A 16467-nucleotide genomic window follows, 5' to 3' on the forward strand; every position below is an offset into this window, starting at 1 on the left:
CAGGCATCTAAGGTGCCAGAAGTAACTGCAGATTCGCATCCCTAGACCTATGCACACGGACTGGGAAAGGCAGGGGCCATGGGCCATTTTGCACATTAGAATAAAAAATGACCCATTAAAATTTTGAAGTTTACCATTGATACAAGGGTTTTGGCCCATTCTATATTCAGAAAATGGCTAATAATCCTGAAAATGGCCATTTTCAAAGTTTTCTATCCCAATCCCTGCATGCACATGGATTTCACAACATTCATTAAATTTCTAACCCCAGCACAGGTTTGGACGTTCCTCAAACATGAAACCGACACTTCTTATCTATTCCCTAATGATAAATGTTAATAGAGAGTTTCTGGATTCCAGTGCTATAGAAGACCTGAAGAACCCCACTTGATTTTGAACTTCTAGTATCATACCTGTAATGTTTAAGATGATTGATCAGTTGAAACATGTTTTACAAGACTTCATTGTTCACTGATGTTAGTTAACATGGTTAAAGGAAGTGTAAATTGTACTTGTCTCATTGATGTAATATATTTCTTGTATGAATTGCATCACTAACTGGCATTAATAAGTTCCTATTAATGATGTATGAAATCATATTCAAAATAATACAAATTCTTGTACTAATTTTGTTTCCTTGTATTTTCAGCATCCTTCTATGGAGAGAGTTACATCCGGGTGCCATTCCAGGAGGCATCCAAATCCTCTGAGATTAAACTCTACTTCAAGACTCACCGCCCACATGGCTTGCTCCTTCTTGCAGCAGGGACCACAGACTACTTTGCCGTGGAGCTCAGGTCCGGCATTGTCAAAGTCAGGGTCAATCTGGGCTCGGGGGAGGCCACGGTGCAGTCCACCCCGGGCCTACGCTTGGACGATCTCCAGTGGCACTTTGTGCACATAAACCGTACTCAAAGCAAAGTGACGCTAAATGTGGACAATGTTGTTTTGAACACGGTTGAGACCCCAGGATCATACCATGAGCTGAACATTGAACATGGGATATTTCTGGGGGGCATTGGGACTTTCACTGATGTGTACATCGGAAATTTCCCCAACTTCCGCGGGTGCCAAAGAGATGTGTATTTCAATGGCTATGACATTCTGAGGCAGGCAAGACTTCTTAACAGCCCTCTGTACACGTTTGAGATATTCTGGGATTGTGATGATGAGTTTGATGCTGGTTCATACAAGCCTATCAGTTTTAACACAGAGACATCATTTGTGGCGTTCCCTCACCTGCATATACGAACAGAAGGAACATTTTCATGTGACCTGGTGACAAAAGCCGACAATGCTATTGTCCTGTTTAATTCAGGCAGAAGGTCGTCAGCTCAAGACTTCATTGCAATAGAAATACTGAAAGGGAAACTACAATTATCCATCAACAGTGGGAGTGGCATAATATCTGTACCATCAGACATTGTTGTGAATGATGGTCTGTGGCATCAGGTTGATATGACCCTGACAACAACGACAATGGAGTTGTCTGTCGATGAGGTGAGACAAGAAACAACATTCAACCTTGGTGATAACCAGTACCTGAATCTAGCCGGACATATGTTTGTAGGTGGTCTTGGACTCAAGGCAAGAACACATGCCATAAAGATAGGCCTGGAGTCATTGCAGGGTGACCGAGGAATGAAAGGGTCAATGACTGGATGCATAAAGAACATTGTTGTGAACAAAAGAACTTATGGGTTCAGGGATGTTCAGATTTCTCGACTTGTTGATCCTCAGTGTTCAGGACGTTTTCCCTGTGCACCTGAGCCATGTATTGAAGGTGCTAATTGTGTGGAAGTTAACAAGGAAGACTTCCAGTGTGTCTGTGATAAGACTGTGTGTACCAAAGAGACACCAGATAAAATCCCTGGAGTTGTCTCCAGCAATGATCCCCGTGAAGTGCTAGCCATTGAGGAGTTGAAGGTTCAGGAAGGAGCAGAGGCCCCAATTACCACCAACATTATTGATGTGATATTTGATTATCAGGCCTACAGGCTGAGGGAGTCTGCCATAATGTTCCATGTGAAAGTAGCCCCTCAATATGGACGTATTGATGTCAACTTGCGAAGGAGAAGGAATGGTGGAAAGTTCACACTCCTTGATCTGATTGGGGAAAAAATCTCCTATATTCATGATGGAACTGATACCAGAAGTGATGATGTGACTCTTGAAATGACCATATCCTCAGATAGCCAAAATGTACCTGAGAAATACAAAGGAACATTTGCTTTTGTTGTGCCAATTAAGATAATACCAAGGAATGACCCGCCAAAGATTATCGTTCCCTCGGGAAATGTTATTCAGGTCATTGAACGTTCAAAATTCCAGATGACAAAATTGGTCCTTGACGTTATAGACCCAGATTCTGATCCTTCTAATCTGGAATACTCTGTAACCTATTTGAGGCAGGGAGGTGGATATTTTGAAAAGTCCAATGCAACTGGACAAAGACTGAAGACGTTTACTCAAGCTGACATCAATACAGGATTGATCTGGTTTGTACATGAGGGTCAGGCTACTTCTTTCCTGCGTCTGAAAGCAAGTGATGAGTCATCAAACAGTGATGCTGTTGATCTTCGATTTACAGCTGTAGATATGAAGCTTGAAATTACAGCCAATTCTGGCATATTTGTATTTCATGGGATGTCCAAGCTTATCCTTCCTGAAAACCTGACCACTGTTACCAATGTCCCTTCTCAGCAAATTGAAATCAGGTACCGCATATCTCAACAGCCGAAGTATGGAGAAATTCAAAGACGACAACATGGTGATGAGGAGTGGACACCAGTAGAAACCTTCAGCCAGAGACACATTGACAAGAAAAGACTGCGATATTCTCAGACAAAGTTTGGCCAATTTCCAACTTCAGACAGTTGCATGTTTACAGTCACAGCAAAGGATGTCTCTCTGAGTGACACAGTGTTCCAGATTGTTTTCCAGACTGTGACTCTGAGGCTGCAGAACATTGCAAAGTTGGTTGTTCTACACTCACCTTACACCATCCTGAAGAGTGAACACTTCCTGGCTGTTGCTAATACTGAAATTCCAGCTGACAGAATCTTCATATCTATCATGAGACCCCCAAGTCAAGGTGGACTGTATATTTTCAGAAACCCTGTCCGAGATGTGACTGAATTTGATCAGAGAAGATCTCTAAAACGCAACTCTAACTTCACCCAACAGCAGATAAATGACGAAAAGATCTATTTCAAAGTTTACAAACCATCCTTCAAGAAATTTGAAGATTTCCTAGATTTGAAGATATCATTTGCTGGTGCAGAATCTATTATGACCCGCTTCTTGGTGGAGTACATACCAATGAAAAGTTCAGTCAGATTTACCAACAATGGTTTGAAGAATGTCATCGAAGGTGGTAAAAAAGTAATTGAAAAAGATGATCTGTTTCTTGAAATGGACAATTATAGAGACTTTCAATTCTCAATCATGACACCAACAAAACACGGAACTCTTAAATTGGTAGACCCAAGATCCCATGCTGTGGTTGCCGATGATATCTCCAGGTTTACAACAAAAGATATCCAGCTGGGGAAACTGACCTACCAGCACGATGATTCTGAACACAGTGAGGATTCCTTTATGTTCTCAGCTGCCCCTATAATTAACACAGCAGACAAAGCCATGGAAATTCAGGAATTTTCTGGGACGTTCACAATACATATTCGCATGAGGAATGACAACCCTCCTGCTATTCTAATTAACAAAGTGTTCCATATAGTAAAGAATAAGGAACGCTTGCTTACAATAGATGACCTTGAAGCAATTGATCCAGACATTGAATATAATTCTGACAATTTGAAGTTCACCAGAAAAGGGATGAGAAATGGAGAAATCCTTGATTCCAAAACTAAAGAACCAGTGTTTGAGTTCTCCCAAGAAGACCTGAAAGAGAAGAAATTAGTGGTGAAGCATCGAGGAGCTGAGAGTGATCAGGCAGCAATATTCGTTACGGATGGACAATTTGTGAAACCCTTCCTGTTCCAGATCCGTGCTTCGGATCCGTACATCAAAATCATCAACAACACTGGCATCAAGGTCCAGAAAGGCAGTTATGCTTCACTGACTACAACAAATCTTAGTGTGGAGACAAATGTTGATGTCACACCTGAAGAAATCAACTTCGTTTTAACAGAAGAACCATCAAGTGGTCACTTGAGGATAAGGGGAAAATGGTCTCTGAGTTCACCTTTGCAGACATCATTGCTGGAAATGTCAGGTACTGGAATGATGGGGGTAAGGAAATGGAGGACAAGTTTAAATTTGCTGTTCTTGCCAAAGAAGCTAGGGTCAATGGAGTTTTCCCAGTGATGGTCTTTCTTGAAAGTCAAATGCATCCTCCGGAGATAGTGCATAACAGATTTCTTGAGGTCCCCGAAGGTTCCAGTGCCACAATCACCAAGGGACATCTACATGTAGTCCATCCAGCTGCTCTGCCCAAAAACATTGTGTTCACTATTGAAACTCTTCCATCACATGGAGATCTCAAGATTAAAGGTAGAACTGTTCGAAACCTGGCCCAAGCAAGATTTTCACAATCTGATATTGATTCTGGGCTTGTTGCCTATGCCCCTAGAGAAGTAAATTTCTTGACTGATAAAATTGTATTTGAGGTCACCAATGGTATTCAAACATTAAGTAATTTGGAATTCTTCATAGAAATTGTACCAGCACATCTCCCTCTGATTGCTAAAAACCTTACAGTAATCGAAGGTGCGAGAATTCAACTGACAAACAAAATGATAAGTGTGAAAGGCCGATACTTCATGGGAAAAGAAATCATCTACAAAATTGTAGTTCAACCTTTGCACGGATGGATTGATTCAAATGACAGGGAAGGGACACGTATAAACAGGTTTACATCTTCAGACCTTGCCAACAACAAGGTCTCCTATGAACACGACAATGATGAAAGCCTGACAGATTCATTCTCAATGATTGCTCAGATGGCTGACAACAGCAAGAGAAGCCTTCAGCAGGCAGTGTATGTGAATGTGATTCCTATCAATGACAAGCCACCCCGTGTGGTGGTGAACAAGGTCCTGGAAGTGTGGAAGGGCTCGACTACAGTCATGAGCAACCGCAGTCTTCTTGCTGAGGATCCAGACTCCCCAGTCTCGGAGATCACGTTCATGGTGTCTGATGTCTACAGTGGCCATGTGGCGTACATTAATGACTCTTCACTTTCCATTAAAGAGTTTACTCAAGAAGAAGTTGATAAAGGACTTGTTGTTTTTGTTGAAACAGGTAAAAGTGTTTATTTTTTCTGTCAAGTTTTCATCTACTATAGAATTTAGTTAAACTTTTAAGTACAAAATTTGTGTAGAATTAACATTGGGCTTCCATGAGTAATGGTCAGCCCCATTTCATGAATTACAATAGACACATATCACTCCTACACTGCATAGTGAACGTATATATATGTATTGAAAGATGAAGAAAACTGCAGACATGCTTGTGAAGTATTGAAGTCATAGGCCATTTATAGGTCCATCATGATCACTTGGACATCTACTCATTACAATCCCTAATCAGTTAAAAAATGACAAGCCAGTATTTGTTTTCTAGTTATTTAATATTCATTTGCACTTCAAATCTCATTCACTTTTAACAATCTGATTTATTCACTATAACATAGTTATAAACAGACACCAAACATACAGTTAACAACGCACTATTGATGATGAAATATGCCTTTGGAAACATCAAAACATAAGAGTTGTACTGTAAATGTTTTGAATGTTTAGGTATATGATCAATTGGATGTGGTTAAATGTTCTACAAGATGAGTAATTGTGATTTCCTGAGTCAATATGTCATGCACTTTGGACATTATCACTATTATTATTAGTTAAAGAAGTAGTATTCTTGTTATTGCAGGTGAGGATGATGGTGGCTTCATGTTCCAGGCTACAGATGGTACTAACCTGGACACTACCCATCAGTTCAGGATCAAGACCAAACCACTTATACTCACAATGCAGGTGAAAAATGACCTGCAAGTTTTCCCCAACACTATGCATCCTATTACTGCAGACGTCTTGTATGCTGTCACCAGTGACAAAAACTTTAAGAGCATTATGTTCAGCATTACATCGCCGCCTCAGAAGGGAGAAATTGTCAACTTGGTCAGTGGACGGCCTCAGAGAGTGTCCTCGTTCAGTCAGGAGGACATTGAAAGGAAGAGGATATTCTACAAGCATGCTGGTTACATCTCTGGGTGGTCCGACTCTGATCAGTTCAGGTTTAATGTATCCACAGCTTATGCTCAGCCTCTTCCTGAAGCAATGAGAGTTGACATTTCTTACGGGAATATCAACACAGGTAATGAGAATACATTGCTGAGAGTGTCCAGAGCTGTGGTGGATGAAGGTAAGGAAGTGGCACTTAGAAAGGAAAATTTGGACCTGACAGAGTTGGAGATGAGACTGAGACAGTTTGGCAGAGGCCTCAGTGTTGATTACGTCCTGATGAGTTTACCAAGACACGGTGTGCTTTATGAACATAGGAGGGAGCTGCAGCTCTTTGAAACTTTCAGTCAGTCTGTATTGAACCAAGGCTTGATAAGATACAAGCATGATGATTCAGACACTACTGAAGATTCCTTTGAGTATGCTGTGAGGATTCAGAAACCTCTAGGCTCTGTTAGCCTTGCAGATAGTTATGTTACCAACTTTACAATAACTATCAATCCTATCAATGACCAACCGTTTAAATTAGTGACAAGAAATCCACATGTAAGAGTGGTACAGGGAGATTCAAACAACATCACAGGAGAAAATCTGAAAACAACTGACCTTGACACACCACCAGATGGCATTGTGTACAATATTGTTACTGGACCTCAAAATGGCAAGCTGATTTTCTGGGACTTTCCCAACATTAAAATCACAACCTTCACGCAAGCTGACTTGGACAAGGGAAGATTGCTGTTTCAACATGATGGCTCCAAACAACCAGGAGCCTTTTATTTTAAAGTTTCTGATGGAAAGTTTTCACCTTATTACAAGATTTTCAACATCCATGTTATTCCACTGAAGATTGAGGTTCTTTCAAACAAGCCTGTGGAACTGGTACAGTCACATTCATCTGTGTATGTCACCACTAAATACTTCAATATCACAACCAATGGCCATGTGGACAACATTTGGTATGAGATTACAAAAGGGCCAGAATATGGCAAAATATACTTTCAGGATAGTGGCACCAAGACATTTTCACAGGCAGATTTAGACAAGAATGTCATTCTCTACATCCAGAAGGACATGACCGCAGGGGCTGACTTTTTCATGTTTGATCTCTACACAAAAAATATTGATTTCCGTTTGCGTGATCAGCGAATTGACATCACAGTAATTCCTCTGATTAAACAAGGGCCTTTTGAAGCTCCTGCAGGCTCTACAACAGCAATAACTGTGTTCAGTCTGGATGCTAGTGAACTTGCTAACATAACCGGGGGTAACGCAACATTTGATGTTTCAGACCCTCCAAAACATGGCAGTATTGTGAGGACAAAAAGCAGAGGAAGGAGAGCCTTAAATTCAGATGATTATGCTGAGGTGGATTCATTTACCCATGAGGATGTCATTTATACAAAGGTGTATTACGTTGCTGACGTACCGTATGATCCGAATGTCAGAAGTGATAACTTCAGCTACAGTTTGCGAGCTGCCGGCGTTCAGCCTGCAGAAGGAGTGTTTTCTGTTCGGCTTGAGCCCCCTGAACCTGAAGCCGTGACTAAAACGCCCTTCCGACCACATGTGACACCAAGATATAGGGATCGAGACCCAGGAGGTGGTGGTGCAATCCCACCAGATGAAGATGAGGAACCTTCAACAGATAATTCAGAAAAGGAGTCCGACCCAACCTCGAAGGAAGCTAAGAATCCTAACATAAGCAATGACTACATTATTGTGGCAGTGGTAGTGAGCTTAGTATTACTCATTGTAATTATAGCTGTTGTAATTGTGTTGCTGTTGAGGTGGAAGAGAAGGCGGGATATGGTCCGAGAGGAGACCAAGACTCGACCTAAGCCTCGGCCGTATATCAGTGGCCCACTACAGCTGGAGCAGCCCCATGTTCACATTGAGCCTCAAGTGGAATCAGTCCCTGGAGGGTATGACCAAGCTGTGACCACAGGACACAATGCTGCTAGTAACATCCCAGTCATTAATGTATCACACGGACAGGACTTCCAAGACAAAAATGTGTCCTCTCCTCCAAGGTCACCAGATCTGAGTCGACAGGAGGTCAGTAAGACTGTGCCTGCATGTAAGGTTACACCTTTGATTGAGATCCCTGAGTCCACCACAGAGGATGCCAGTGCAGAAGATAGTCTCAAATCTACAAGTGGTGAATTGTTTAACTTTGACTGGAACTTGATGGATCCTGACCTGCTTCAACACTGTAGGACAACTACTCCAGTATTAAGAAAGAATCAGTATTGGGTGTAATGGTAGAATTCACAATCATGTCTGCTAGTCACAAAAGGGTTTATTTGTCAGCGGCATTATTGAAGTGATCGCAGATATAGGAGAATGCATATTTTGTTGTGAAATAATCAGGGTCAAATTTGGTGATCTCGGATTAGTGGACTTGCCCTTCTTTGGAACTCTGCAGTGCATTGTTTTCTTGGAACTGCTGCAGACTTGATGATTGGTTGATGGATAAAGTGATGAAGTGTGACAAAAAGCACAAAAATATAAATTGGTCGCCATGGTAACCAGGATGATGACAGTTACAGTTTTATAGATCTGAGTTCAAGCATCACAAAGGATTGTTTGTGTGGTAGTTTGAGTCTGTAAGGAACAGAACTGACAAGTGAAGATTTGAAGATTAATCATGTTACAATAAAAAAGACTGACTTCTCGAAACTTCTCCACTAGTCTCAGTAACCATAGCAATGTTAGTGTGCCTCCTAGTGATAGGTCTGTGCAGATTTCAACAGTTTTTTGATGCAATATATTCACATTTTGGAGTTACGATTTGTGTAATCATCATCTAGTGTTTAGCTTCCTGATCAACTTCTGTAAAGTTGCAGTCATCTATTGTTTGTCTTATGCCAGAGTTGTCAAACTTGCCAATGGTGTGTGTATACATTCCATATGTATCACATGATTGAATGTTGACATAAATATGTTTAAAAAAAAAATACCAGTAATCATTGTAATAATCATTGTAATATAATAATAGCCTTCTTTTGTAAAGTGCAAGAACAGTGGACATTTCATCTGTTCAACCTTCAGTCATCATAAAAAGTTTAATAATACTGTTGGTACAAGCCCTCATGCAAACAATGTGCTTCATTTTATTATTGTTGAAATATCTTTGGAATTTGCAGTATGTGACTTTAGCCTGAATCCGTTATCTTTAGTAATCTCAGCTGATATTAGTCTACATTATAGCACAACAATCTACAGCAAATGATCTTAAGAGCCAAGCTTTGGTTAGTGAATGTATTTGGCACAGACTGGATATCTGCTGCCAGGTAGGTAGATCTGTAGAATACAGCACTGTTTTCATCATGTGACAAATAGTGAACAGACAATTTGGTGTTAATCAATCCCTTTACACAACAGACAGCCTTTGCCCTGTTGATAGGCAGACAGGTTTATATTGCTTCTGTAGAGGTATACCTACTTCCGATATTTAATATGATGTTTATTATACACATGTTATATAATTGCAATGTAGTTAAGTTTTGTAATCAATTAAAAGCCATTGAGATTGAGTCCACACTCTTTCTATTTTGTGGTCAGTGGTTCAATGAAACAGATGAGTAGAAGGTGAAATCAGAACGAATATTTGTTTATATGAAAATAGTGGCATTTTGTGTGAGGGAAAACAATGAAATTATTTTTGAATGTTTTCAGCTGTGTAATGTTTAAGTTTGTCAAATTGAAACCTTGAAAAAATGCTGGATATAATGTTTGGTGTATTAACTTGTAGATTACATTAAAAGTAGTATTTGCAAAGAGGGACATGTTTTTGAACAATTCTGTTTTAGTTTGCAAATAATGCTCTTTATATTCTTTTGGATATTTTATTACATGCACTGAAAGCAGACTGTTTTAAGGTCAATTACTTCCTGTTACTATTGGCAACCAGACATGTTGCAGGAGTACCTTATTCAGCGGAATGGTGCCAACATTTTACAGTTTCATCTTTTGAATGTTTTAAATGAGCAAGGGTATATTTTAAGCTCAAACCCTCCAAAACCAAGTGACCAACTGTCTCGCAACATTATCAACTCATTGAATGGCTTATGGCACTTTAAGGATATGTACATGGTAAGGCAAACATGTCATTACTGGCACATCCAGCATGTTACAACCTTTGTATTCAACATGTGTGACAAAATGGTTTGTTGACGTGTCCACTTGGTTTGTATTGTTTTTCTTGCTGTGGCTTCATCGTACTATTGCAAGACAGAATCATGCCAGGATCTGGATGATTGACGCCAGTATTTTCAAGTCTTACATTTTGTTGGACCAACTGACATTTTTCATTAATGTATGTAAGATCTTATGTTTAGTGGTGTAACTTTGCTTTATATTTGTCTATTGGCAAGGGAATGAGTGTTATGCAAAATGGACATAATTGTGTTACTCATTGATGGGAATGAATTGTTTCTTGTTACCATGGTCACCATGTTCAAGGTATTCAGCACCTTTGCTGCTTTGTAGATTGACGAGTTTGTGTTTAGAGATGTATATTCAATGATTGTAACATTTACAAAAGCACAATCATGATTGTAAGGCTTTACTGTCTTATCAGAGCTACAGTGGTCTTCATCCAACTTGGCCAAAACTTAGATTTAATAAATCAAGATAAAGGGTACACACTTAGTTAATGACACTATTTGCATTTACTCATGGAATACTAAATGAACTACCGGAAAATTGTTATAAACATGAGTATTTGATACATCATATTAAATTTAATATTTTGCCTAAATTCCTTTTCTGAGAATTTAAAGACTTCAGGATTTGAAACATTATCTTTTTCTTGATGTTTGAGACTGCTATTTTTGTTAAAAGTTCAGAACAACGCAAATGAGCATTCTTTACAGTCACTTTCAGTGTGTAGCACATTGCATTTTCACTTTGTGATTGTACATACTGATGAATGGTACTAATGCGGTTAGATCTGTGCTGAAAGCAGTCTCAGAACATATTGCATAGGTGTGATGGTACATAGTCTGCATCTGTGTGTAGTTATTGATGTGAACCAGCAGAGGTTGTGTGAGCAGTAATCTACACTGAAATACCAGGACCCAATTTGTGTTTAGACAACTTCAACATGTCAATGCTCTTATGTCACACAACAATCTTGCACACTGATTCTACTTCCGAAATGTTGGTTATTAGATCTATACATATGCAGAGTCTGTCACATCCGTAAAACTTAAGGAATTGGGTTCTGTTGATTAAGTGCTATGGAAGATCACTGGATCCCCTTTAATTTTGAGGAATTTTTAAAAGTTATGTTTTGTGTGTATTCTGGGTGTTGGATATCAGTTGCAGAAAGTCCTTAATTTTGGTTTAATGTGCATGTCATGATACATATAACATGCTTCCACATTGGAAGGAACCTTACTTCTACATTGGATAGATTCTTTGTACTGACTACATGGCCAGATGTACAACAAGGCTGTTGAAGGGCACCTGCTAATGTCTGTAGACATTAGAGATGAGGATAGGCTGATAACACTTGGCTGTCTCAGAAGGGTCCAGCCCTCCTAATGCTTGTAAACGTCTTGATGCAAGCCACATGAGGCTTTGCCAGGATCCCACCCTGCTAAATCTTGATACCAGCCACACATGAGGCTTTGCCAGGATCCAGCCGTGCTAAATCTTGATACCAGCCACACATGAGGCTTTGCCAGGATCCAGCCCTGCTAAATCTTGATACCAGCCACACATGAGGCTTTGCCAGGATCCAGCCCTGCTAATGCATTTAACTTGTAATGGCAATATGCCATGTTTAGCTAGGATTCAGTCCTTGCAGTAGTTTGTAGATATTTAACATTTACCTGCTAATGTTTACAACACCATGTTTGGGCCTGTATTTCACTGATATGTCTGGAAGTTGTCACAATTATAAACTCAATCTGCCTCTGTCTGAAGCTAGATTCTGGTAATATATATTTTTGTGCTGTAAGATCACTGTTGAAAGTCAGTATACTGAGGCTGAAATCTACAGAAAATAATTACTCAATATAAGTTCCAACTTGAAGACTAAAATATATTTGGTGCAGACTCTGAGCTGGTCTTTTACAGTGCACAGTCGAGTCCTTGAATTAACAAAACCAATAGTTTTACAACTTGATGGCACTCAGCATTTGCTTTGTCTCATTTATTGCAATGAACACCAATATACCTCAAAGGGTATTCCAATATGTTAATTATTTTATTTACCTAAAAGTTTAATAGAAAGTCTGGCATGAATAATGGCTATTGGCCGAGTCATGTTACTGTAAAAACCCCGGGGTTTGTATCAGGAGCAAACAGCAAACAGATTGTGTACCAGTGACATACAGCTGGACAAGAATGTCTCTGTGGTAACCACAGAGTTACCACCCTTGGCCAAGCCAGGATCCACAGGTTTAGAAATCCAGATTGAACCAAATATCATAGCTGCTTTCACCGAACTGTTAGGTTATCACTAAATCCCATAATGTTGGCATAGTATTATCAAAGTGGGTTTTACTTCACCCATCTGAATACCATATGGTCTTGTTTCCGTTCAGTGAATGACCCAACACTCAGATATAACACTCATCAGTGCAGGGTCACAAAGGTCTTAAACTAATATATAATTGTTTTCGTATTTGAGGATGCTCCCAGACTTTTTTGTTAAAGCAAGAGACAAACCATGGTCAATACTTCAGTCGTGTACTCAATATGTGAACCAATCACCTCGTGCGTAAGGTTTATATGCTGGGCAGTGTAAATACATGTTGGTTTTTCAGTCCAGAAAATATTAGTTATGGAAATCAAATAAACTCGACTGTTGCCTGATATTGAAGCAATGTGTACAGTAGCTGGCTGCATGGCACATGCTGCATGAGGAATATTGCACTTTGTGCAATGTTATTTTGCTCTTTGTTTCCTGAAGGGGTGGTGGGGTAGCCTAGTGGTTAAAGCGTTGGCTCGTCATGCCGAAGACCCGGGTTCGAATCCCCACATGGGTACAATGTGTGAAGCTCATTTCTGGTGACCCCTGCCGTGATGTTGCTGGAATATTGCTAAAAGCAGCGTAAAACCAAACTCAGTCAGTCAGTCAGTCTTTGTTTCCTCCTTGGTGGAACCAGGACCTAGCTTCATTCATTGGTTATAAATAGTGATTACACTCCTGCCAATGAAGACACACAAAGACACTGAAATGATTATTAGTTCTGTACTGGAAGGAATATAACGCCATGTTGATACCAAGGTCCAGGTTGGAACTATATGTTTGTTTAACGAAGGGCGCATTACATCAAGAAGACACATTTGTCTGGGTTTTTATGTACTTATTTTGATAAAACATTAAAATTGAAGTGTATAGATTGTACCACTATTGAGAAACAAATGCATTCTTGTGAGCATTATGATCAAAATGTGTTTGACATGTGTTAAACATTGAGGTCAGTTGTTGGGTGAATGGGACGAATGTATGCCCAAAGTGAATACATACCAAAAATTAGATTGTCTGGTCCAGACTTACTTTTTGGGTAATAAATAATAAGATTGACGTTTTATTGTTGGTATGCCACTGAGTGCAGCGTTTAACATCTAACAATCACATAAAACCAGTATTCTGTTTTGAAATGTTTTCGAAGAAAATGATATGGGGAAATAGGAGTCATTTACCAGATAGTTAAGGTATGAATAGACTTACATTTTATGGTATGAATTTGTTTTGGGCATGAGTTCACTGCCTGCCTTTTATCTTGTTTGTAGTTATAACCTGCCTTTGAATACTCATCTATTTGTTGACTTTTGTGAACAATTTGTATAGCACATTAGTTTCATAGTGCTTTTTATCATCTTTTGTGGAATATGCTGTATTGATGCACTGGAGGAATTATTTTGGTGTTAATTATTCTGTGAGTAAATCTTAGCAGAACATGTTTATAAATTAGACATGGTGAATTTGACGGTACTTGTGCTACCATTTTTCTAATTTGTAAAAAGAGTACATATATTGTTGAACTTCTATCGTACTATTGTGGGTTACTGTGAGTGACCAATCATGTACAGATTGCCAAAATAATTGGATTTACACATTGGTGTTTATATGAACACACTTTGGTTCTTTTTCTCTTTACATTTCTTGTGTAAAATTGAAGTTTTAAGGGAGAAACAAAAAGAATTTGTCATTAGCTTATTTTTGAACATTCACACCGTTGATTGAACAGAATTGTATATTGCATAGGTTTTTGATGGTGAATGCAAAACAACAGTTTGACTTGTAGATATGAGCTCTGTAAGTACTAGATATTGTATGACGTTATCAGTGTCTTGTATTTGTCATAAAGCAAGAACAAATAGTGCTGACTGCATTGCTTCATAATGCTGCTTGGAATACAGGTTTCAACACCAGCTAATGTTTCAGTGAAGAATAAGATGTTTTTGTTAAATGTGTGTCTGTCCATTGAATGAGGTCATATCACACAAACTAAGGAACGGTTAACAAAATTGTCTTCATTTGTGTGTGAACCATGCACATTTGAATGCTATATTTGCTTTCTGTACTTCTGCTGTTTTGACTAATGTTGACGGTTGCCTCATGTGTCGCCACTAATTTTCAGTATAATTCAGTTTGATAACATGCATGAACTCAGCCATGTGTTAAACATTAGCTACTCACAACATTTGCTCTCATCCATCTGCTTCATATTCTGAATTGTGAAACAAATATTATTTTTTCCATTATATTCACAAACGATTAGTGCTTTTCAAGGACAGGAACAATGACAAACATATTAGACCACTTACTGGTCTTTCAAACAAGAGCAAATTGTTGAACAGTATGCTATGCCATAATAATATTATTTCTTGTGTGACAAAATTAATGCATTAACATTATAGTTTTAGTACAAGATAATGCTTTGTGCTTCGATACAAGGACAGTAGGTAAGGTCATGTATCAATACAAAACTGTACAAGTGTGTGTATATGAGGACCAGTTCAACAGAATGAAAATGAATTTTATAATACTATTGACATTATGTACAGTTGCATGGTAAAGTTTGAGCCTCTTTTGATTCCCTGTGTTGTCTGAACATTAACAAAGGATAACAATATATAGATGAACAACTTCTTTATTGCAGTGAGAGCGACGTTTCGGTGTAGGTTCTAACACTGTTATCAAGCAAGTCACTTGCAATAAAGTTGTTCATCTGTATATTGTTATCCTTCCTTACTGCTCCAACTTCTAAAAGTTGGCTGAACATGTCTCCTAATCATGGCATGTTGCCTACAGTGTTGCAGATCATGATGACCTTACTGTCAGGGCAACATTTGCCAGTTAACATATCACAACAAAGTGCATTGTTACAGCTCAAATTTAAATCTTTCTTTCGTTCTTTTGCCTAAACCAAATTCAAGTCAGGATCACTGATCATAAACATGTTAACATACTGTCTCATTCTGGTTGGAGTTACATGCCCTTACCCTGCACAAAGTCCAATAGGGATATGGGCCAGCCACCAGATTCACATTGTATAGGTAACAGACAAGGAGGAATCTTTTGGCCTGAGAGGTATCCTCACAGTGTGCATACTAGTGCATCCTTAAACATTATAACACTATTTCAGGAGTTGTTAGAAACATTTACATATCGGCATGCAATGTAGGTTTGATAGATAGAATTAGCTGAGCTAGTCAGTAGTTAAATACCTCATTGTGGATATCTTAAGATGTCACAATATGTGTCAAGTATGTATTTTAGCTAATAGCTGGGTATTTGTTGAAAACATTTCTGATATGAATAACTTTATTGTAGTTGCAATATGAGCATAATGTTGGCTCTTTTTTCATACTGCATAATTTCACAAGTGATATTAGCTAACCTCATTTTTGTGTGTGATTTTGAATCAATTATTGCATACTTAGTACAACTTGCATATGATGTACCCCTGGACATGAATAAACCTACTTAATGATAAAATTAGGTGTTCCTTTTCTTTATGCATCAAGCCTATGTTTAACAATGTTTTACAGTGTATTTTCCAGCTATAACACTGACCGGAAAATATTTGAGTGAGTGAGTTTACTGGTTTAATGCCTGTTTGAATAGTATACCAGAGTGTCAGCTTACTGTGGCTTGAAGGGACTAAGTGAAGCAGGTCTAAGACATTTTCTACTTTGCTCAGCTCAGGTATGATGTTGACAAACCTCTAGACATAAAGGCAAACCGGGATTCAAACCTTTGAACACAGATTACTGACATTCCCAAGGG

At 38.9% G+C, this 16467-nt stretch overlaps 1 protein-coding gene across 1 annotated transcript in view; it reads left to right on the forward strand.

The window, feature by feature from the left end:
- The window catches only part of LOC124282480 (chondroitin sulfate proteoglycan 4-like), a 40497-nt gene extending 24321 nt beyond the window's left edge, over positions 1–16176 (forward strand). The window contains 3 exon segments of the mRNA XM_046718486.1: positions 650–4180; positions 4183–5265; positions 5899–16176. Coding sequence (XP_046574442.1) covers positions 650–4180; positions 4183–5265; positions 5899–8471 — 7187 coding nt within the window. The 3' untranslated portion in view covers positions 8472–16176.
- The last annotated feature ends 291 nt before the right edge of the window (positions 16177–16467 follow it).

Source organism: Haliotis rubra, unplaced genomic scaffold (assembly GCF_003918875.1).
Source record: "Haliotis rubra isolate DU_JTF1 unplaced genomic scaffold, ASM391887v1 Scf3, whole genome shotgun sequence".
NCBI lineage: Eukaryota > Metazoa > Mollusca > Gastropoda > Lepetellida > Haliotidae > Haliotis > Haliotis rubra.